Genomic DNA, 24011 nt, shown 5'->3' with positions numbered 1-24011 from the left:
ATTACCTCTCTCTCTACTTTTACTGTAACTAATCACTTCTAAACAAATATTATTCTTGTTTTCAAAGAATTTATTGCTTGTTGCCTATTCTTGATCGGAGGGCTGTATCCGTGTCCTTCAAGGGAAAGTTGGCTAACTGTGGCTTTCCCTGAAAAATCCCTTAGGGAGGGCCACAACCTTTAATACCCAAACAGATAAATTGGAAATAAAGGGTTTCAAATTAAAAGCAGTGTTTCTAAGCAACATCCCGGGCTTATTATAATTGAATCAAAATCTTCCGGCAACACCATGGGCACTCTCAGTGCTCAATAAGAATATCCACATGGGGAGTTAATGCAGAGTAGCTACTGAATTTTAAATTTATACCCTAGCTTGCTGCCTACTAACTTACCTGGTAGACAAGCCCCTAGAGTGTCTCAAAGGAAACACAGATAGAGATAAGCATGCATTCATTTTGTTTGTTTTTAGTCTTAGGAAAGATCCTGTTAACTCATTTTTATAAAAGAGGGTTCACAATTACATCTTTTTCGAGACTCTTGTCATTCTAGTTTCTTTCTAAGAAAGATTTTTCTCTATAATCTTAGTAGCATCTTGTAACAGTATAGTGCCTGTATTACATTTCATAACACACTTTGAAATCTTGAAGTCTTTTTTATGTTTGTAATGGTACGTATACAAGGACACACTCACAATTCTTTTTCTTTTACTATGTCACTGAACTATGGCACAAAGGACAGAAGTTGTAATTGCTTATTTCTTGGGCCTGCACACAGTGCTTGCACACATTGCACATCCAGAATTGATACTCTGTGATAGATCTTCCTGTTGCAACACACGTTGGAAGTTTCCCTTCTCCACTAAAAAAACAAAAGAGAAAAAAAACACAGAGCTTTAGATGAAACCTGCTTGAGTAGTTTAATAATTTGCAAAACTTTCTTTGGCCATCTGTAACAAATTTAAGCTTTTCTCTACTTAGGTCTGCATCATTTTATTAGTACGGCATAATTAAATCACGTGTTAGTGTATATTATTAATAGGGCCAGGTATGGTAATCTTCCTGGTATGACACAGTATATACATTAGTCTAGCATCAGCACTTAGAGCCAGCCGCTCCCAATATCAAATGAAAGGAAGAAAACTTCTATCATCATACTAACAAAACCAAAATGTAGTCAGCCTACCCCTCCAGAAGACCATCCAGATCAGATTTTTTGGTATGTTTAGGACAGTGTTTAGTGAATATCTCCAGTGCAAGATCTTCATATTGCTGTCTCTGTTCAGGGCTAAGGGTTTCCAAGGATTCCAGTTTAACAAAGGCTTTTGAACAAGTACCAAATGCTCTATTGGCACATGCACAGAGAGCCAAAAGGGAATAGGTCTCAACTGCAGGGATAATGTCTTCATAATCTCGCAGGTGAAGAGCTAGCAAATGAAAAGAATGAGAAAGTTACAACATGTCCCCTTGAACACAAAAACAACTTAATTGTACTAGTAAATTGTCGTCTTAATATCAATTACCTGATTAAATAAAACAAACAAAATAAATCCAATGAAAATAGTAGAGAGCATAGATAGTCCTCCCTATTTTTAAAGAAGAAACTTTGTATTTAATTGTGAATTGAAAATGAAGTGTTTGAATTAGGCCCTTCAATACGGAGAGAAGGTAGAAGGCACAACTTACCCAACTAACATCTATCGATTCCTCTGCAGCCCCGGGGCTCTGATGTGAGCTTCATGGAAGCATCATTCAATGCACATAAGTGTGGTCAATAACAACCCTATGGGATTTGTTATCTAAACTTGTCAGATAGTGACAAGTTAAACTTCAGACATCTCCTGGTAACCAGCCCCTAGATGTTTCGCTAAAATTGGTAGTTATTCTGTAGAACTACCTGATGCTCAAACTGGCAACTAACTTGGCACCTGCTGATGATTGTTCCAACACTGTTAATTATATTTCTCATGTTCTACATTACATGGATCAGGTAATGGGTGGAACAAACATGACAAATGTAAACGGAATTAATTTGTTTACAGATTTGTGTGGCTTAGACTGATTTCAGTTTTCATGCCATCTGTACTGTAATAAATCCTACCTGTTTTCATTGCCGTGTCTACATAACCTTCATAGAGCTGTCTTTGTGCAAGTATAAAAAAATGATAAGCCTCAGCTCCTCGCCAGGCATTATCTGTGAGGCGATTAGCTGAAGAAAGAACATCTTCCTCTAGCAAACCAGCTAAAGCTGAAGTAGCCTAAAATCAAAGGAATATTACAGGTAAAAATTTCTGTTTAAAACACACAGCAAGATGCGGGAAAAGAGATTTTTCTAGTCACTATACCTATTTTCTATGTTAACTTAGGAAAATGTATATATATATTGTCCTAAAATGAATTTCACTATTTATACTATATAGTACAAATTTTCAGCCATGCAAAATCATTCGTATCTGTGTAAATTACAGAGTTTCAGTACATGTCTGAAAAGCTGGCCCACAATTTGTGTTTGAAATAATGTTTTAGTGACAGAGTTACAAAACTCAAATTAAATTGCTCCAGTTGCTTCAGGTCACCTGAAGAAGAGCTCAGTGTAAGCTCAAAAGCTTCATTCTTTCACCAACAGAAGTTGGTCCAATAAAAGATATTATCTCCCTGACCTTGTCTCTCTAATATCCTAGGACTGACATGGCTACAACACCATAGAAAGCATTTAAGACACTTTACCTCTGAACTCTTTCCTTTAACTTTTCCCCTCTGTGCATTTTTCACTTGTTCATGGTACTGTTCTACAAGTAAAGCTGACAATACATACAGCTTTTTGACTCGTAAAGGTTTAGTCCTTTTCTTTGCCTCTTCATCTGCAATCTTAAAGAAATAAAGAACATGAAAAATTATGTCTCTAAAAATGAAAATGCTATTTCTTTTTTTACAACGATATGCTAAAATTATATTAAAGATCTTTTATGTACCATAGGAAGCTATGTCAAAAGTCCATTTTTACTTGAATATTAGAATTTAATTTACAAACAAACCAATATAGCTGAACTTCATTCTCAAGATTTTAAGTGCAGAATTTATATATTCTATGTCTGTGGCTAGCAGGTGTATAAAGCCAGTCCTCAGCTGGTGTAAATCAGTATAATTTTATTGAAGTCCATGAAACTACACCTATATACACCAGCTGAGAATCTTCCCCGAGATGGCAACCTGAACTCTCTATAATAGTAGACTCCTTTCAGCAACAATTCAGGTATAAAGACCTGACCGTGCAACTATCAGAAGGACCCCTGAAGTCAGTGGTACTCTATGCAGGGGCAGAAACATGTTGTACAATTGGGGCCTAAACAAAAAATGGAACTGTATGAACAGGTTAAGACAAAAATATTGAGTTTAGGAGTCCAATAATGTTTCTAAACATGACAAGAATGTGTATTATTCTTCTATTCCTTTGAAGGGGAACAAACTTGAAAGAAAACATTTATTTGGTCAGTTATTCCCGAATTCTCTTTGCTATTACTTCTGAGTGAATAAAAGCTCATTCCCTTTAGTCTAGCTAGTCCTTTAGCTTGATCCTGTATTGAAGTCATCACTGCAGTAGATATGCTTGGCTACAGTTGAAGAGGTACTTCTATTAAACATTCTTATACGAACGTACTTAGAACTTTCTAAAAACATTACATTTTGAATTGAAATTTCTCATATTTGTTCTAAGTCAAGAGGTAAATTTAGAAAGTTTGATAAAAAATAATATAGCCATTTTTCTATTACCTTGCTGGAAGGGAAAAACAAAACTAAAAATATATCTGCCTTTTATAAAAAATATGTTTTGTAGACTTTTTTTTGCATTCATGCAACTAAAAGTGGCTGGATTTTTAAAAGTCAAATTTGACAAATGGATAGCTATCAGTGAGGACTAGGGTTTTTGCCATGAGAGGAGAAACAGTTTTAGAAATAATATATTTGTAAACATTTGTTGTAACAATTATATTTATATAGTGCCTGTCACCAAAAAAATGTCAAAAGCACTTTATAAACTTCAACTTGGTTACAAACTGATTCAGACTATACACAGGGATCATTGCACCCACCTTGGAAGCTTACCAGCACAGAGCAAGAGTTTTTGACAGGAAGTGAAGAAAAGATATCTAACTGGCATTACTTGTTAATATGATAGTTCTGTAGTTACGGTGGTTTCCGTATAATGATAACTATTTCCAGGGAACAAATAGCTAACACTGGAAAATTTGAACACTACACAAAAGCAACTGATGCTCGCTAATTATAATGTTATTTCTGACTGGTCCATATCACATAAAATAAAAAACCATAATACCTTGAACATGAGTTTAGCAGCATCAAAAAAATAGTTGGCTTTACGATAGAGTTCTATGGCATCAAGGATTTTATTCTTTTCCAGTAAATGAGATGCATATCTAGCTAGCAAGGATCCAATCTCTTTCATATTGTGATTTTTAGCCAACTCAACGGCTTTATTCCACTGGAAATAAGAATAGTCAGAATTATTCAATTTCATGTGTTTTCAAATATACACTAAGAGCCCACTTTTCATGTGTAACAGCTAAAACATCATTTTAGAACATTACTACAATAATGTCAAAGGAACGGGTAAATACAATATAACTACAAATATTTATGCCATCGACAACCTTGTGTTCATTTCTGTAGCCATTTGGAATGACTATTTCCTTATAGTCAAAATATCCTATCGTGTTTTACGCAGGGAAACAGAAGTTATGATTTTAATAAGCAAAGTACATAGCAACATTTTTTTTTATTGTCAGAATTGGCACTGACTGTTGGAAGCCTCTGAAAAAGCCTCAACGTGTAGCCGTCAGAAGCACACTGGTTTTTGTGGATCGTATTTGTAGGCATCTCTCTCTCCCCATGTTTTGTATAGGGAGCCTAGGCATTAACTCAGGCTTTGTGGTTCGCAATGTTGTTCTTGAGATTTTCTGGGCACCTAAAAGTTAGTCATTGTGTCACAGTACTGAAGTCCCTTTGTGGATCTGGTTCTCCATGTCTATTCAGTCCCTGGCTTCTCTCCTGAGATAGCTAATGATGATCCTAATTGGTAAACTGATAATGCAGCCGTGCTGCTGTAGCATAGATACTTACAACAGCGACAGAAGGGGTTCTTCATTGCTAGAGTAAATCCCCCTCTCCATGAGGCAATAGCTAGGCTGATGGAGGAATTCTTCCATCAACCTAGTGCTGTCTACACTGAGGCTTAGGTCAGCTTAACTTACATCCCTGAGCAATGTAGCTAGGTTAACCTAACTTTCTAGTGTAGACCAGCATGTAGTATGATCTGCCTCTCACAAAGGTCTCATACCCTAACAGTTGGTATTGGTTTAAGCACTAAGGCATGAAGTTTTGAAGGGTACTGAAGAGCCATCAGATGACCAATATGAAATGAAATCTTACTGGGGACAAAGAGGTAAAAATCCCATTGTTAATCCTTTTTTTCATTCCAAGACCACATTCTGCCAGCTGCCAAATTTCTCACCTGGTTGAGATGTACACAGGTATCTACTGCATCCTTTGGTCGATTACATTTCAGAAAGGCAGTCACAGCTTGTTCACACATGCCCACTCTGACAAACATATGAGCTATGTCCTGCAAAAGACATCACAATCTTGTTACCATTTATTTCCAAATCTTTGGGACAGTCCTTTAGTAACTGTAATCCTATTACAAGCTTCTGAATTTTTATTACTGATGCTGTTTACAGATTATAAATAGAGAAAACACACTGCAGTAATCTAAAGAAATATATTCTGCTCTTACACCCTGTTTCTCAGATCTACATTGGTTTTCAATGAAAAGTGATTCAAGGCAGAACATCATCTTTTAATTATGGGGAGTAGGGATTCTTCCTCCTAGGATTTAGTGCATATATTGGAAAATTTAGCAGAACAGAATAGGGTTGGGAAAGAAGGGGGTTATGGCTGTGTTTGTCCAAAACAGCGTAATAAGCCTAAAGGACATTCAAGTAACATGATTTGCCTTTACCATCTACTCTGGAATAACAAACAAATCAAACTAATTTTTAATTAGCTGTTACTCAGTGGATCACTTCAGTTCATACTGATAGGGTCTTTCCCTCTTTCAGAATCAGGAATAACCCCAATCTTCACCTTTCACTAACATTACCGCTGTTGCTATTGCCAGGGGAGCTGAACCAGTGGTAGCAACCATGAGAAATTTGGGGCAAAAAAAGTCTAGTGCAGACAAGGTCACATGTTGAAAACCAAAATAACCATAATAATTTTCTTATACTTACAGGAAGTAACTTGTTATTTTCTGGAAGTGAGTTAGCCAGATTCTCTAGTCCTTGGTAGTCTTCTAGCATGTAGTAACATTCAGCTAAACGTTCCTGGTTTCTTCCTTGTACATAATATTGTACAGCATTTATCCTAAGGAGGAAAAAAAAAAGCCTACTAAGACAAACAAACTTAAATGTTAATATAGTGCCATCTGACTAAACACTAAGAAATAACTTGTTCACTAAGTATATATTTGTAAATAAAAAAATAATATTTTTACCAGTTGGCTACGTTTTCTGGCATTTTACAGCTATTATAGAATGCTCAAGAAATTTAGCTTCATTATGTTGCAGCAGTAACAGGATCCAATGGCTAGAGCAGAGGTGGTAAGTCAGAAAACCTGATGTATATTACTCCATCTACAATGAGTGGACAAATCATTTATGCCATTTTCAGAAGTTGACTGTTTGGGTGCCTCAATTTAGTTGCCCATAGTCTGATCTTCATTCCAGCTGAAGTCAATGGAAGATGCAAGTGCCTAATATTTCTGAAAAATGAGGCCCCATGATCTGTGATAAATGAAGGGGGGGATAAGCTCCTTTTTATGGACCCCCAGCCAGCCAGTTAGCTATAAAACGCCTGTTAGTAGCTTTTCTCTACTTGATTTACCTGTAAAGGGTTAAAAAGTCCATAGGTAAAAGGAAGGGAGTGGGCACCTGACCAAAAGAGCCAATGGGAAGGGTAGAACTTTTTAAAATTGGGAAAAAACTTCCCTTTGTCTGTCTGTGTTGTTTTCCCGGAGAAGAGACAGGGCTGGAACTATGCTGTAAAAAGCTTTGGGCCAGGTATGAAAATCATCAGATCATACTTAGAAACTACTCATTTGAAACCCCAGATATGTAAGTAAATCAGGAAATGTCTAGGAAGATGCGATTAGGTTTATCTCTTATTTCTTTATGGTTTGTGGACTCCTCTGTGCTAACCACAGGTTCTTTTGTTTTGCTTGTAAACTTTAAGAGAGCTACCTTGATGCTTAATCCTTGTAATTGTTTTTTTTAAATCTAGCAAAAAGCCTAAATTCCAAATGTATTTTCTTTCTTTTTGTTTTTAATAAAATGAACCTTTTATTTTTTAAGAACAGGATTGGATTTTTGTGTCCTAAGAGATTTGTTTAATTAGCTGGTGGCAACAGCTGATTTCCTTTGTTTTCTTTCTCAGCTGTTCCCCGGAGGGGGGGCTGAAAGGGCTTGAGGGTACCCCACAGGAACCAACTCCCAAGTGTGCCCTCCTCGGTTCTCAAAGGGGTTTTTTACACTTGAGTGGTGGCAGCATCTACCCATCCAAGGTCAGAAAAAAGCTGTAACCTGGGGAGCTTGACAAAGCCCTGGCTGGGATGATTTAGTTGGGGATTGGTCCTGCTTTGAGCAGGGGGTTGGACTAGATGACCTCCTGAGGTCCCTTCCAACCCTGACATTCTATGATTCAATGAGTTTAATACAAGCGTGGAGTGGCCAGTATTAATTTTTACAATCCTTGCAGGCCCCCACCTTCTGCACTCAAAGTGCCAGAGTGGGGCAACAGCCTTCACATCTAAAGTTGGACACCCAAAAGCGTGGCCTTTAAATTCTCTGGGAGCTGACTCCTTTACAGGGGCAGAGTTAATGTAGTTTTGGTGGCCTTAAGCGTGCAGTTATATACTGTGAGAAGTTTGGGTTTAAGATTAACCTTAGCTCTGAAATTCCTCAGTCTTCTCTCTCTATTTTGTTTTGTTTGTTTGTTTCACTACAACAGACTTGTAAGGTTTTTGGCCATTCTGTAACTAATACTTACTCGTAACTTTTAACTGTAGTGTAACAAAATTGTTTGCCTCGGTTGTTTTTTTCCCCAAAGTTGAAGAAATTGTTTAGTGATTGGATTCCTGGCAGAGCCGGGATTATTGCTTTTCTGTTCTCCCCACTCTAAACAACAGTTCTCTGTGGAATTTCAAAGCTGCAAGTAGTGGTGGGACACATGCCCTCTGAAACTTACTAGCTCTTCAAGGTGATAGGGCTGGATCATGCCAGTTCATTCCACATTCACACACTCTGCACTCCAGCTCCCAAATGTGCCCCCCATACTCTATGCTGCACTTTACGAGGAGAGTCTGAATTCTGAGACAGCTACCACCACTTCATTATTTCCTGCTATAACACATACCATTTTTGTCTGTCTGCAAAATAGTCTCCAATAGCGTTATGTGCTTGTTCAAGAAGAGTATCATCTGCATCGCCTGAGCCTGTTTTCAATAGCTGCAATACTCGAAACCAGTCTCCCAGTTTTATCCGTAGACCAATAGCAAGATCTCTATAAATATCAGAACATATTTGATGACGATTAAAAAAAGGAAAATAAAATAGCTGCAGAAATTCTTGACAAAAGTGTTCAGAAATACTACCCCTGCAGGTGAACATAAAGGAAAAATGAAAGACTTATGGCCTGGAGACTGCATAAAACTTAAAGGAAAACTACCCTGATTAGTTATTATGCCTTAGACAGCTCAATAAATAAGAATATATGTTTAAAAAGACTTTTAAATATATTTGAAAGAGAAAATTACTTACTTTGAGCTAGATTGTGATGGTCTTTATGCAGCTTTCATAGTGGTGGGGAAGGGAATAATGGACTCCCCAGAATTCCAGCCCCCTGTGTAGTGGCTGCTACTGAAATGCTCTTCCCCAGAAGCAGTCAGGAAATAAGCAGAATCATGGTCGTCCACCACTGGTTAGTTCCACTGTACAGCCATAAGGAAGGGTATACATTGTATCCCTTAAAGGGGTGTCACATACTGTGCAAACAAACAGCTCTGGGAGGCATTCTGCCTCACTGACACAGAATGCCCTCTACAGGTTAATCATGTATTGTGTAAAATGTTATTTTCTTTATCAGCTTTAAATTTGTTCCCCTTCAGTTTTATTGGATGTCTCCTTGTTCTTCTAGTATGAGAAAAGCTAATGGAAGCTTCCCACTGACATACCTTATACTATTTGTTATTTTAGATACCTCTTTCATGTCCCTTTTTATCTAAGCTTGAAGTCCCAGTCTATATATAGAAGACTTTCATGCCTCCACTCATGAGAGGCTCATGCCTCACATGAGAGGAAAGTGATCAGGAACAGTTAGCATAGATTCACCAAGGGAAGGTCATGCCTGACTAATCTAATTGCCTTCTATGATGAGATTACTGGTTCTGTGGATGAAGGGAAAGCAGTGGATGTATTGTTTCTTGACTTCAGCAAAACTTTTGACACGGTCTCCCACAGTATTCTTGTCAGCAAGTTAAAGAAGTATGGGCTGGATGAATGCACTATAAGGTGGGTAGAAAGTTGGCTAGATTGTCATGCTCAACAGGTGGTGATCAATGGTTCCATGTCTAGTTGGCAGCCAGTATCAAGTGGAGTGCCCCAGGGGTCGGTCCTGGGGCTGGTTTTGTTCAATATCTTCATAAATGATCTGGAGGATGGTGTGGATTGCACTCTCAGCAAATTTGCGGATGATACTAAACTAGGAGGAGTGGTAGATACGCTGGAGGGCAGGGATAGGATACAGAGGGACCTAGACATATTGGAGAATTGGGCCAAAAGAAATCTGATGAGGTTCAATAAGGATAAATGCAGGGTCCTGCACTTAGGACGGAAGAACCCAGTGCACCGCTACAGACTAGGGACCGAATGGCTAGGCAGCGTTCTGCGGAAAAGGACCTAGGGGTGACAGTGGACGAGAAGCTGGATATGAGTCAGCAGTGTGCCCTTGTTGCCAAGAAGGCCAATGGCATTTTGGGATGTATAAGTAGGGGCATAGCGAGCAGATCGAGGGACGTGATCATTCCCCTCTATTCGACATTGGTGAGGCCTCGTCTGGAGTACTGTGTCCAGTTTTGGACCCCACACTACAAGAAGGATGTGGATAAATTGGAGAGAGTCCAGCGAAGGGCAACAAAAATGATTAGGGGTCTGGAACACATGACTTATGAGGAGAGGCTGAGGGAACTGGGATTGTTTAGTCTGCAGAAGAGAAGAATGAGGGGGGATTTGATAGCTGCTTTCAACTACCTGAGAGGTGGTTCCAGAGAGGATGGTTCTAGACTATACTCAGTGGTAGAAGAGGAGTAATGGTCTCAAGTTGCAGTGGGGCAGGTTTAGGTTGGATATTAGGAAAAACTTTTTCACTAGGAGGGTGGTGAAACACTGGAATGCGTTACCTAGGGAGGTGGTAGAATCTCCTTCCTTAGAAGTTTTTAAGGTCAGGCTTGACAAAGCCCTGGCTGGGATGATTTAGTTGGGGATTGGTCCAGGGGGTTGGACTAGATGACCTCCTGATGTCCCTTCCAACCCTGATATTCTATGATTCTATGATTCATTTGTCCTCCATCTCTGAACCCCTATTTCAGCTACATCTTCTTGAGATGGGATGACCAGACCTAAACAATATTCCAGCTCAGGGTGTGCCCCTGGTTTATAATATTTTCAATATTATTTTCTACCTCATTCCTTTAAATTCTAAAAATTTGTTAGTCCAAAACAAAAGCAAACAATAACCCTTAAGCAGAAGTTTTCATTGAGCTGTCCAAATGTCATCCATGGTGTGCTCCCATGTGATTACTGCTAATTTAAAAACCCAGCAACATGTATGTGTAATTCAAAGAATGTAGGATTTAACTAACTAACAGCAACTAGTTAACTGGTGTGAAAGTAGAATGAATTATATTTAAATTATAATTCGTTAAAGAAATGCTGCTTGAAGGGCTTGTTGAAATATAGTTGTCAGGAAGAGAAACATTAACAAGTGTGAGACAATGGGTCCTCAAACTAATTAACTTCGAGCTCCTACTGAGCTAGGAGATTGGTAAACGTTAGTATGCAAATAAGATAAGATATGTATGTATATTTGTCAGTTTCTCTTCCTTTTGTCTCTTATGTTAAATTGGCTTTGGCTTATCTGTATAAATAAGTTAGCTTGAGCTTTTGCAGGGGGCTCACATATCTGGGTGCATTGGCAAAGCGCTTTGCTAATAAACAGAGTGGTCTGACAAATTCTGTGAGCCTTGAATCTGACTTTGATACTGGCTAACTAAGTTTAAACTGTTCTTTATATTTTGGAATCTTAACTAAACATCTACAGACTAACATTCAAAAGTCTATGAAGATTTAAATTGGATACGGATTACTATATAGATCAATTAGAGAAAAGTGGAAGTAACACTGTTTGGAATGTGTTAACATAAATAATAAAGGTTTCAGAGTAACAGCCATGTTAGTCTGTCTACGCAAAAAGAAAAGGAGTACTTGTGGCACCTTAGAGACTAACCAATTTATTTGAGCATGAGCTTTCGTGAGCTACAGCTCACTTCATCGGATGCAGTTTCCGGTATGCAGCTCACGAAAGCTCATGCTCAAATAAATTGGTTAGTCTCTAAGGTACCACAAGTACTCCTTTTCTTTTTGCATAAATAATAAAGGGATTTGTAATCTACCAGTACAGCAGTTTTCTCTATCTAACCTTGTTCTCTTTTTCAGAACTTGAAAAAGCCCTCACTGCTTAAACATTCCCATTTTTTTTAGTGCAAGCATTTATTTTATCTAATATTTTCTTTAGTTGTTGCTGGGGTTACTGCATGCAATTACCTTCTGTCCATATCCAAATACATTCTTTCAGCTTCTTCAAACCGGCTAAAGTAAGCTGCCACTTCAGCTTGCTTCATTGATTCGCTCTGCAGATTGCCTAGGCACTTCACAAATTTAATGCCTTGATAGTCTTTGCAGCGCACAAATGCTTGTTCAGCAGTTTGTAGGTCTAGCTTCTGAAGAGCGGCTTCGGCCAGGAGACGCCTATATGATAAGCACAGATAGAGTCACAGAGTTTAAGGAAGGAAGGGACCACCAGATCGAATCTGACGGCCTGTATATCACATGCCACCAGCACCTGCACATGAAATCCAACAACCAAAATGAGTTCAAAGCATACAACCCACAGGAGACTAGACTTATGTGTCATAAGCAAAGAACAGGAGTTATAGCTAGAAAAGCAGCCGTAGTAGGAAGTCATATTAGGAATCATTTACTTAGTCAAGTTAAAAAAAAGACACCTAAATTAGGGCTAATTCAGCACCCACTTCTAGAACCACTAATCTCAATATGGGTGTATGCCACCTGCATTTAGGATGGAAGAATCCCATGCACTGCGACAGCCTTGGGGGCTGACTGGCTAAGTGGCAGTTCTGCAGAAAAGGACCTGAGGATTACAGTGGACAAGAAGAGGGATATGAATCAACAGTGTGCCCTTGTTGCCAAGAAGGCTAACGGCATATTGGGCTGTATTACTAGGAGGATTGCCAGCAGATTGAGGGAAGTGATTATTCCCCTCTATTCGGCACTGGTGAGGCCACATCTGGAGTACTGCATCCAGTTTTGGGCCCCCCGCTACAGAAAGGATGTGGCCTATGTGAAATGCACTGATGGTCTTTGTTCAGATTCATGTTGACATCTCTCCCACACACAAACCACAGCTGACAGCCTTGATGGCAGTCTCAGCCAGGGGTAACGGAAGCTCCCTTAAATGTGGGTGGGCCACCAGTGCCTGAACCCTGGCCCTGCCCCATGCACCATCCCTTCCCCCTGAAATCCTACACTCATACCACCTCTTCCCCCTGAGGCCCTCGCCCTTCCGCCGTCTCTTCCCCATAAGACCCTGCCCCCTGCTCACTCCGCTCTGCCTCCTCCCCACATCGTTTGCCCTTACAGCCGGAAAAAGTGATGGGGCCATGGCTCCTGGCCGCGCCTGTTCCGGTGCCTGGTCTCATCTTGTAGGCCCAGAAGTAAATGCACCATGGAGAGTAAATTATCCCTCTCCATCCTTATGGGTAGTAGCTGCAGGTTAGCACTAAGGTACAGTGACAGGGCAGTGTGGGGATGCTGTCACTGCCACTGCCCATGCTGTTCTGTTCTGAAGATAAAGAAAGGATTTCTACCTCCTTGTCAATCTGGTATTTGAATGAGCTCTAAAATGTACTACAAAAACAAAACTAAGTAGGTCTGGCTTAGACCCTCAACATATTGAATGAGTCAGTACAACTAGAGCACTAACTGCATAGTGCTCCAAGATTACTTGGCAAAAACAGGACTACTGCTGTTCCTGTCACTGGACTCCCATAACAGATGCATCAAGCATGATCAAAATGAGGGGTTCTCAACCTTTTTCTTTCTGAGCCCTCCCCCCCCCGCAAACGTGCTATAAAAACTCCATGGCCCACTTGTGCCACAACAACTGTTTTCCTTCATATAAAAACCAGGACCAGCGTTAGTAGAAAGCAGGGCAAGTGCCTGGGGCCCCAAGCCATAGGGGGCCCTTTGAAGCTAACATGCTCAGGCTTCAGCCCCAGGTAGTGGGGCTTGGGGCCCCAGGCTTCAGTCCCATGCAAAGGGGCTTTGACTTTCTGCTTTGTGCCGCATAAAGTCTAATGCCAGCCCTGCTTGGTGGAGCCCCAGGGGCCCCAGACCCCTGGTTGAGAACCAGTGGTCTACATCAACCCAATATTTGCTGCATCAAATTAAGAAGGATAGCATCAATTCAATTCTTGTGCTAGTCCCCAGATCTTGGGACAACCAACACAGAAGGGTTATCTGGCAAGTGAAGTGGATCTGCTACACACTCGTCTCATTTCTCAAGTTGCAGCAATAAGTGCATTATCCTACCTTTATCTAGAATGTATTTGCTCTATATCCAGTATTTCTATTTTCAAATTGTCAATCTGTTCTATATAAACTTGTATCCAGATCCTGCATTTATTTGCATATTCAAAATTCCCATTGAAGTCAATGGCAGTTTTTGCCCCAGTAAAATCAGGAGGATTTGCTCATTCTTTATGAGCCTACTATATGAAACTTACTGGGGCATGGAGAGTTATAAAATAATTGGTCCCTTTTCTACTGAAATAAATACTGGGTACTAGCCAAAAATAGCTTAGCTACTTCAGTAAGATAAAAATTTAGCAAAAATTTGGATAATTGTATTTAAGTTTTGGGTATCAATCCTATTTATGAATATACAGACTTTGAAAAAAAACACGCACACACATAAGCCCATGGTAAAGAGTGTTTCGTAAAACTTCATCTTTTACAGCAAGTCTGCTTCAGCCAGTAGTTTAATGGACCCAAATTCTACTTTGAACTGTTAGAAGTAGCAGAGAATGATCAAATTTACTTTGGGCTAGCTAGGTCTGCTATGCGGACACAAATCATTTTAATAGTTTCAAAACAAAACCATAAATAACTCCAGAAACAGATAAATGTAGTAAATCTCTGGATCCTTAAAATGGGCTGGCATAATTCCATAGTATCTTATTAAGGAAATTCTAGTCTTAGCTACTGACATTTCATTTTTCCTTTAAATTGTTTACTATGGCAATTACACATTCAACCTCTGAGACATGGGCTTTCACAGGTTTCTTTCTTTGTTCACTATTATTGCTTTTATACAGCATACTGCGTAGGATTTTGAAATTCAGTTTTAACCTTTGGGTCTGTGTTTAATTATAGTGTATAGAAATCTCCTTTCCATCCTTTCCTCACACCATACACTGTGCAAAATCCTGTTCCATGTCAGAGTCATCTCAAAACTTAACCCCGCTACCCTGCTTTCTCTTCTTGCCTCCTTCCAGGCTATTCAAAATCCACACAAGGCCCTTGTCTTCTCATTTGTTTCCCAAAGTGCTATGTACGCTTACAGTACTTGATAAAAATGCAATGTTGTTTAAAAACAACTTTAAATATTCAGACCTGTCATAAGGTTTGATTTCCATTGTTCCTACTAGCTATTTTATTTATATTACATTGTAAGCTCCTTGAGGCAATGACTGTGTCTTTATATATGTTTATACAGCACTGAGCACAAAGGGTGTTCTAGTCACTAATGCAATAAAAATATTAGTATAACGTTGCTCTTTTTATCTATGTCTTTATAGTTATTCATTTTATAGATTAAATGGTCACTGCTTGGTTAGGAGACTTCAAAGGAACTCTTAGATGCTGCACAGGAAGTGGTGGTAATTCAGCAGATGGCATTCCTTTTCTACACAGAACTGAAAAAATGCCTCAAATCCGGTCTACACTACAGACCTATATTGGTATAACTACATTGCTCAGGGGTGTGAAAAATCCAACCCCCTGAGTGATGTAGTTAACCGACCTAACCCCTCGTGTAGACAGCACGATGTCTGCGGGAAAGCTTCACCTGCCAACCCAGCTACTGCCTCTGGGGGAAGTGGATTAACTATGCCAATGGGAGAGCTCTCTCACATTGGCTTAGAGCGTCTTCATTAAAGTGCTGCAGTGTGCTGATGCAGTGTTTTAAGTGTAGATTTGCCCCGAGTGTGACATTATAGGACACCTTGCTGTAGGCAGAACAGTCTTTCAAATGAGAATGTAAAGAGGAGGTTCTGATCATGTCAAATCAACAAACAGCCTCTTGTTGTGGATTGGGCAAAATGTCATTGAAGCTAGTGAGCGTAACCACCACCTTAATTTGAGATAGCTGTAAGAAATAGTTAAAACTCGTTCATAGCAGCAGCACCTAAAACAAAGGCATACCTGAGGCTTTGTCTACGTTAATTAGCACTTTTGTCAGCAAAACTTTTGTCCGTGTGAAAAAACACCCCTCTGACTGACATAAGTTTCACTGACAAAAGTGCCAGTGTGGACAGTGCTATGCCGGCGGGAGAGCATCTCCCCCCAACACTGTCAATCAGTCAGAAGAGACAAGACTAGTTTAGCCTCTACCTGTAAGTTTGTCTTCTTATAAGAGGGAATCCATCAGTCCAGAAACTATTGTAAAGCTGCACCAAATGAAAGTTAAGGCACTCCCTTTTCCCTTTATGCCAAGAATGAATCTTGGCGGGAAAGCAAGCAATAAGTGAGCAGCTAAAGTACATTCCCAAAAAGGAGGTACTTTAGAAAGTTTTGTACTCTGCAGGATTGCAAACAAACAAACAAAAAAATACAGGGTCTCTGAATATCACCTGTATGCTCAACCTGGCGGGGGGGGGCGGGAATGAAGCAGCGGGTGTGTACAGAGAGGACGCAAACAAGCCTCTTGCCTGACTGGGTCTGATTGTGCTTCAAAGCTATCAAAAGAAGAGAAATCCCATTGTTTGGAATGGCAAGATAGTATGTATAAAACAGTGGTCCCCAAACTGTGGGACGTGCCCCCCTAAAGGGGTGTGGAGGAACTTTGGGGAATGTGGGGAGGCCCAGGCCAGCTCTCCCCTCATGGGGGCTGGGGGGGGGTGCAGAAAGGGAGCGCCACCCAGCCCTTCTCTGCCCCCAGCTCTGCTCCTGGCCCCGGCCCTGACCACAGCCCCACTCCCAGTCCCAGCTGCAGCTCTGGCCCCAGCCCCAACCGTGGCCCCACTCCCAGCACTTAGCTCTGACTGCAGCCCCCAGCTCCTGGCCCCCATCGCGGCCACGCTCCCGGCCCTGGCTTCTAACTGCAACCCTGGCCACGGCTCCCCACTGCGTCTATGGCCCCAGCCCTGGCTCCCAGTTGTGGCTCTGGCCCCAGCTGCCGATCACAGCTCTGGCCCTGCTCCCGGCCCCAGCTCCTGGGGGTCGTGAACCAGATAAGGGGGAAGGGGTACAAATGAAAAAGTTTAGGGACCACTGGGTATAGATCTGCTAGGATGCTTGTCCACCTACCCACTCTCTGCTCTTATGACCTGTGACATAGAAACATGCAGGCCTGTTACCTGTGTGTATTTTGATGGTAGATGGACTGGCAAGACTGTAAGCTTTTCAAACCATTTTGTTTATTCTGGAGTGTGCTAATGCAACTAAAACAGTAGGTAGCTGGAGCAGTTCTCTAATCTGTATCATGATATTGTTTCACAGCAAGTGCTGTGTAAGCAACTTGACCGGCAATCTCCCTGTCAAAGGCCAGTTCTGCACTACAAACTTTGGTTGATGCAAGTTATGCTGGCACAAAGCCACTCCAGTTCGTATATCATTCGTGCGCATGCATATTTGGTTCCTTGTGTCAGCACTGAACATACCCACCAGTAGTGCTTGTGTTGATGAACAGTGCAGTGCACCATGGGTAGGTATTCCAGTGTGCAACTCACCATCATCCGGTGCATTGGCTTTTGGGAAAATTTGACAATACATGGCAGGACAGAAAAGTCATGCTGGGGCGACTAGGAGCAAAGGGTAACATTCCCACCATGCAACTTTCTCCATCCCATAATGCCATCTATATCCATACCCATAATTTTCATGCTTTTTAAAAAAAAAGCCACAAAACTGCACAGCACTTCTCACTGTCTGCCATCTCTGACAGAAGCATGGAGCTCACACAGTCTACCCTATAGTTGTTGCAAACACAAGATGCATGATCCTCCAAATTTTGGAGTGCCACAAGAAGAACCACAGCATCAGGGAACATGACGATTTTGTGGATGACAAACTGCTGTGGGACATGGCAAAAACCAGTTCAAAGTTGTTGGTGACATTCATGGAGCAGCTGCACATGGTGGAGTGCTGCTTCTGGGACTGAGAAACAACTACTGACTGGTGGAATTGCACTGCAATGCAGATTTGGGATGTTGAGCAGTGGCTGCAGATCTTTTGGATATGAAAGGCCATATTCATGGATCTGTGTGCTGAGCTCGCCCCAGCCCTCCAATACAGAAACAACTGAATGAGCTGCACTGACAGTTGAGAAGCGAGTGGTGATTGCGCTATCGAAGCCTGAAACGTCAAATTGCTACTGGCCAATGGGAAATCATTTTGGAGTTGAAAAACACACTGGAGGGGCCTTTGTCATGCAAGTGTGCAGGGTCGTTAATCGTCTTCTACTATTATGGACTGTGACTCTCGGTAATGTGTAGGACATAGTGGATGGATTTTCAGCAATAGAGTTTCCAAACTGTGGTAGGGTGATAGACAGCATGCATATCCCTATTTTGGCACCAGTCCGCTCTGCCACGGAGTACAGCAACAAAAAGGGCTACTTTTTTATGGTTATGCAAGCACTGGTGGATCCCTGGGACATTTTATTGATACCAGTACGGGCTGGTCACGGAAGGTGCACGACATTCGTATCTTAAAGAATACAGGACTGTTCAGGCTGCAAGAAGGGGCATTCTCTCCCAACTGGTGGTACCATTGGTGATGTTGAAATGCCAATAGTGATCCTGGGGGATCCAGCCTACTCCTTGCTCCCCTGGCTCATGAAGCTCTACACCACCCACTTTGACACCACCAAAGAAAGATTCAACTACCAGCTCAGCAGGTGCAGAACAACAGTTCAGTGTGCTTTTGGTAGATTGAAAGGGAACTGGCATTGTTTACTCACAAGATTGGATCTCTGTGAGAAAAATATCCCAGTGGTTATAGCTGTCTGTAGTGTCCTGCATAATATCCATGAGGCAAATGTGGAAAAGTTGCCACAGGGGTGGAGAGCACAGGTGGAGCAGCTGTCTGCCAAGTTTGATCAAACAGACACAAGGGCTATTAGATGAGCTTAATATGGAGCTATGTGGCTAAGGGAGGCCCACGATGTCTTTTTACAGTAAACTAGGAGACTTGATTAAGAAGGAAAAGCAGATGAAAAGACAGGTTTGTAATCAATGGAAGCAGAAGAAGAAAGGATTTTGAAAAGGGATTTTACCAAAGTCTTGGATGTGGATTATCTTCTATGAATTGGGAAGACTCTTCAATCCCGACCTCCTCAATCAATGCTCGACTGTCTCGCAGTGATCGGATCTCAAAGTTAATTATATATTCTTTGTTAGGATGTTCAGGATTCTAAAAGAATGAAGTAAAAGACCAAATTTTAATCAATGCCATTACCACCCCTTAGAAACTGCTATTGTGCAAATCATGTTACATAGGCACTAAGTTTTCGTAAAACAGAAATTAAATTACACTTACTTTCAATATTTCATCCAAAAGAACAGATTTAATTTCTAAATCTTCAAAGTTGCAAATATATCCAGAAGTCTGAATGGGTTCCTTAAAATAAATATGGTTAAAAGATAATGAACAACTTTACATAAATCTGATAAAAGTTTCATATTGTTTGCAGTGTTGTTGTAGCCGCATTGGTCCAAGGATATTAGAGAGACAAAGTGAGTGAGATAATATCTTTTACAGGACCAACTTCTGTTTGTGAAAGAGACAAGCGTTCCAACTTCTGCAGAGCTCTTCTTCGGGTCTGGGAATGATACTCAGGCTATGTCTACTCTAGTATTACAGCAGAACAGCTGCAGCACTGCAGTTGTTCTGCTGTAGCACTTCAGTGTAGACTCTTATTACAGCAACAAAACGTGTTCTTCCAACACTGTATTAAATCCACCTCCCTGAGAGGCAGTAACTAGGTTGATGGAAGAATTCCTCCATTGACCTACTGCTGTCTACACTGTGACTTAGGTTGGCTTAACTACGTTTCTCAGGGGTACGGATGTTTTGCGTCTGTCAGCGACATAGTGTAGACCCACCCTAAGAGTCACAGCTAAATACAAGATGGAACCAATTGTTTAGCATAACAAGTTAACATGTTGTAAGGTACTGCTCCAGGTGAAGTTAGCAGTTAACGCCTCTACAGTCATAGGACAAGAAGGGTTAGTGGCCAAAAATCCAGTGTCTTTATTGAGTCCCTGATTTTTTGTGTCTAAGGGCTGATCTACACAGAAAACTTACAACGGCAGAGCTTCATCTCTCAGGAGTGTGAAAAATCCACACCTCTAAGAGACGTAGCTATGCTGACGTAACCCCCTGGTGTGGACAGTGCTAGGTCAACAGAAGAATCCTCTCTCGGGGAGGTGGAGTTACTACAGTGACGTAAGAACCCTTTCTGTCACTGTAGTGTCTACACTAGAAATGCTAAAGCAGCACAGCTGTAGCGCTCAAGCTGTTCTGCTATAGCATTTCTAGCGTAAAACATAGCCTAACAAGGTTTCCTTTGGAAGGTTTCCTTTGAGGATAAGGACTGAGACGTGGGCGAACACTTTTCAGAAAATCATCACTTCATAACTGACCTCTCAGTCCTCACCCTTAAAGGAAACCTACACAACACCTTCAAAAAATGAGCCTGGCAGCTTAAATTCATAACTTTGCTACACACTAGAAATCATGGACTTGGTAAAGACACTGGATGAATGGCTCTTTACAACATTCTATAACCCATCAACCCTCCTTTGTCCTAGTGACACTCTGAGTATCTTGCCAGACCCGAAGAAGAGCTCTGTGTAAGCTCAAAAGCTTGTCTCTTTCACCAATTGAAGTTGGTCCAATAAAAGATACCTCATCCACATTGGCTCTCTCATAGTTTAATATATGTAAACAGACTTCCTTCTTCCCCAAATTAAATTTTAATGACATTTCTTATGAGAAACAGATGCACAATAGAATAACCAGTCTTACATATAGATGTACAGCAATGGTCACCAACCGGTCGATTGTAATCTCCGGTTGCGCAGCGGGGCTGCTGCTAAGTCAGGCTCCCTGCCTGCCCCAGCCCGGAGAGCGGGTAGGCAGGGGTCTCTGTGCGCTGCTCCTGCCTGCAAGCACTGCCCACGCAGCTCCCATTGGCTGGGAATGGGAGCTGCGGGGGCAGTGCCTGAAGAGAGGGGCAGCACGCAGACTCGGACTCACATGCTTCCCCACCTCCCTCAGGGGCTGCAGGGGTGTGTTGGCCCCTTCCGGGAGCAGCGTGGGGCCTGGGCAAGCAGGGAGCCTGACTTAGTCTTGCTGCACTGCACGAGGTAAGTGCTGCCTGGCGGGAGACCGCACCCCAACCCCTAGCCCTGAACTGCCTCCCAAAGCCAGCATCCCAAATCCCCTCCTGCACCCCAAGTCCCTGCCCCAACCCTAAGCTCCCTCCCAGAGACAGCACCCCATACCCCCTCCTGCACCCCATACCTCCTCCTTCACCCCAAACCCTTGGCCCATCCTGACCCCCTCCCAGAGCCGGCACAACGAACCGCCTCCTGCACCCCAAACCCCCTCCTGCCCCCACCTTGACCCCCCTCCCAGAGCCAGCACCCCATACCCCCTCCTGCACCCCAACACTCTGCCCCAGCCTAGAGCCCCCTCCTGAACCCAAACTCCCTCCCAGAGCTTGCACCCCTCACCGCCTCCTGTACCCCAACCACCTACCCCAGGCTCAGCCTGAGCCCCCCCCAAACTGCGAACCCCTTGGCGCCAGCCGAGAGCCCGCACCCCCCCCAAACCCCTGCCCAGCCTAGTAAAAGTGAGTAAGGATGGGGGAGAGCGAGCAATGGAGAGAGGGGGGATGGAGTGAGCAGCGTGGGGCTTTGGGGAAGGGGTGGGGTTGTCCTTAAATTCAAAAAGTGATCTTGGGCATAAAGAGGTTGGAGACCACTGATGTACAGACAATTAAAATCTATATATTATTTAGGACAAACATGTTTTTCTATATCTAGATTATAACAAAAAAAGTCAGATGTGGATTTAACTCTCCATGTTTTATCATTAATTTCCACTAAAATCCTAGCCATGATGATATCTAAAATAAATATCGATAAGCACTATTTTTTGTAATCTGATAAAAGCAGAATATAAGTAAAATCAGATGTTCCTTTTTATTTTTCTAATATATCTGGAGTTTGGTCATTTATTTTTTGTAAGCAGCACTTACACAATAGAGCTAGCTGGTTTTTGAGACTTCCAGATATAGGCCCTGAGATTCAGCAAGGTATTTAAATACCTGCTTAACTTTAAGTTTGTAAGAAGTCCTACTAGTCACAGAATTCCAAATGTACAATATGGAATACACTGTAAGTGACTCATTTTCTTATGCGGATTGTTTTACCTCAGGATCCAAGTTTCTGAAAACATACATTCTTGTTTTCTCCATCATAGCAAATAAATCTGGATTATCTTTGGCCCATTTCATATCCCAGACATCTTTGCGCTCCAACTTCAGCTGCTCGCCTACGACTTGCTGTCCTGTACTATCTGTTACCCGTGTATCCAAGTCAAAGAAAGTCAGAACTCCAGAAAGGTCTATGATAGCAAGACGACTAACAGAAAATGGTGGGGGGGAGGTGAAATGAAACAGCTGATTAGTACTATTCAAATCTGTAAATTTACAATAATTCTGCAACAGACAGATTAAACTAGATGCTGGAGGCCTGATTCTGCTCTCTCAGTAATTTTACACCAGTGTAATTCCACTGATTTCAATGCAGCTACACCTGACTTATACCAGTGTGAGAAAAGAGTAAGGCCACAGGGTGGAAAGAATGAAATAAAGACATACACAGTTCCAAATGGCAGACATTCATCTACACATCTAGGGCCTACTCCTGCAAGGCACCGAATGCATTCAAATCCCATTCAATGTGTATGGGGGCACTCAGTACTTTACAGGAGCTCAGCAAATTGTTAAATCTGACCCAGTTGACTTCGTAATTGCCATACCAGTAAGATGCATCATGTATTACACCCAAAACCAAATGTCATACATCTTACAATAAACATTAACTAGCAAATATAATGAAATATTCCATTGCAGTAAAAAAGGTTCACACATCTCTGCATAACTGGAAATCATCAACATTTCTTAAAGTTTTTGACAAAAACTTTAAAAAATTATATTTTAACTGTATTTTAAACAATTGCAGAGATTAACTGGATTATCCTTCAAGATATTAGCTTGACAATCCTAAAGAATTTCCTGTATAAGAAAAAAGAGGAGGTCCCATGTGTGGTGAAGTTTCACACTAGAAGATTAAAACAACCAGTTTTGAAAAGCATAGCTTCCGACTATAACTTCTGCATCTTTAACATAAAAAGAGTAAAATGAGAAAATCACCACATATCATCTGTCAATCATGTGCTAATAATTCCTATTAATCGGAATGGGAAGTATGTATGTGTATCAGTGGGAGAGGAGAGCCAATCAGGATACAAGAACACCAATGTTAATGAACAATAACATTGTTAGTGAAATAAAAACATTTGGCACATAAATAGCACTTTTCATCCATGTATCTTCAAGTGCTTTACAAAGGGGAGTTAGAATTATTATTCCCATTTTAGAGATGGGGAGAAAGAAGTACAGAGAAATTAAGTAGTAGCACAAGGTCACATTGGAAGCCAATGAGAAGCAAGTAATAGAAGCCAGGTTTCAAATCCCAATCCAGTGTCCTACCCATTGGACTATACTGCCTCCTAGATTAAATAATATATTTTAAACCCATGAAATAAGTCCCAAATAAACCATTCCAATCAATTAGAATATTATTTTAAAATCAAGTGGCTATGTTAGAACCAGATCTATGACTTACCTGGAGTTGCAATTCAAAGACATTTGATAGGCCCGACAGTTCAGGACATACTTCTGAACTAATCCAACGTTAGGAAGACTGTATCTCTGAATGGTGCCAGATTCACGCCCCTAGAAAAAAGGAGATTTTGCATATTGAGGCAGCCTATATAATTTGCCTAATATTAAACTGTTTAACAAACATTGCCTAATATTAAACTATTTAACTTTCTTTATAAGCTGTCCTAAGACTAAGATTTGTTGGATGAAGAACAAACCAGAAGGAACACAGAGAGGGAACAGCAACACAACATTAAACAAAAAGACAGTTACCCTTTTTCATAACTGGTATTCTTTGAAATGCGTTGCTCAGGTCCATTCCATTCTAGGTGTGTGTGTTCGCCACATG

At 41.2% G+C, this 24011-nt stretch overlaps 1 protein-coding gene across 6 annotated transcripts in view; it reads right to left on the bottom strand.

Moving 5' to 3' along the window:
- Positions 1-536: 536 nt before the first annotated feature.
- Positions 537-24011, bottom strand: part of WDR35 (WD repeat domain 35) — a 79595-nt gene continuing 56120 nt past the window's right edge. For 5 of the 6 annotated variants that reach the window (XM_073335942.1, XM_073335944.1, XM_073335943.1 and 2 more), the window contains 13 exons: positions 23625-23734; positions 22145-22355; positions 19243-19323; positions 18980-19116; positions 11947-12150; positions 8483-8629; positions 6304-6436; positions 5526-5636; positions 4332-4496; positions 2723-2863; positions 2097-2253; positions 1182-1422; positions 537-857 (listed from right to left, as the gene is read on the bottom strand). In XM_073335942.1, coding sequence (XP_073192043.1) covers positions 707-857; positions 1182-1422; positions 2097-2253; positions 2723-2863; positions 4332-4496; positions 5526-5636; positions 6304-6436; positions 8483-8629; positions 11947-12150; positions 18980-19116; positions 19243-19323; positions 22145-22355; positions 23625-23734 — 1989 coding nt within the window. In that variant the 3' untranslated portion in view covers positions 537-706. The remainder of the gene's footprint in view (positions 858-1181; positions 1423-2096; positions 2254-2722; positions 2864-4331; positions 4497-5525; positions 5637-6303; positions 6437-8482; positions 8630-11946; positions 12151-18979; positions 19117-19242; positions 19324-22144; positions 22356-23624; positions 23735-24011) is intronic. The other variant, XM_073335947.1, reaches the window with a different exon arrangement.

The sequence above is a fragment of the Lepidochelys kempii genome, chromosome 3 (assembly GCF_965140265.1).
Source record: "Lepidochelys kempii isolate rLepKem1 chromosome 3, rLepKem1.hap2, whole genome shotgun sequence".
Lineage (NCBI taxonomy): Eukaryota > Metazoa > Chordata > Testudines > Cheloniidae > Lepidochelys > Lepidochelys kempii.
Note: the sequence above shows the minus strand (reverse complement) of the source record. Positions and strands in the feature narration are given on the sequence as shown.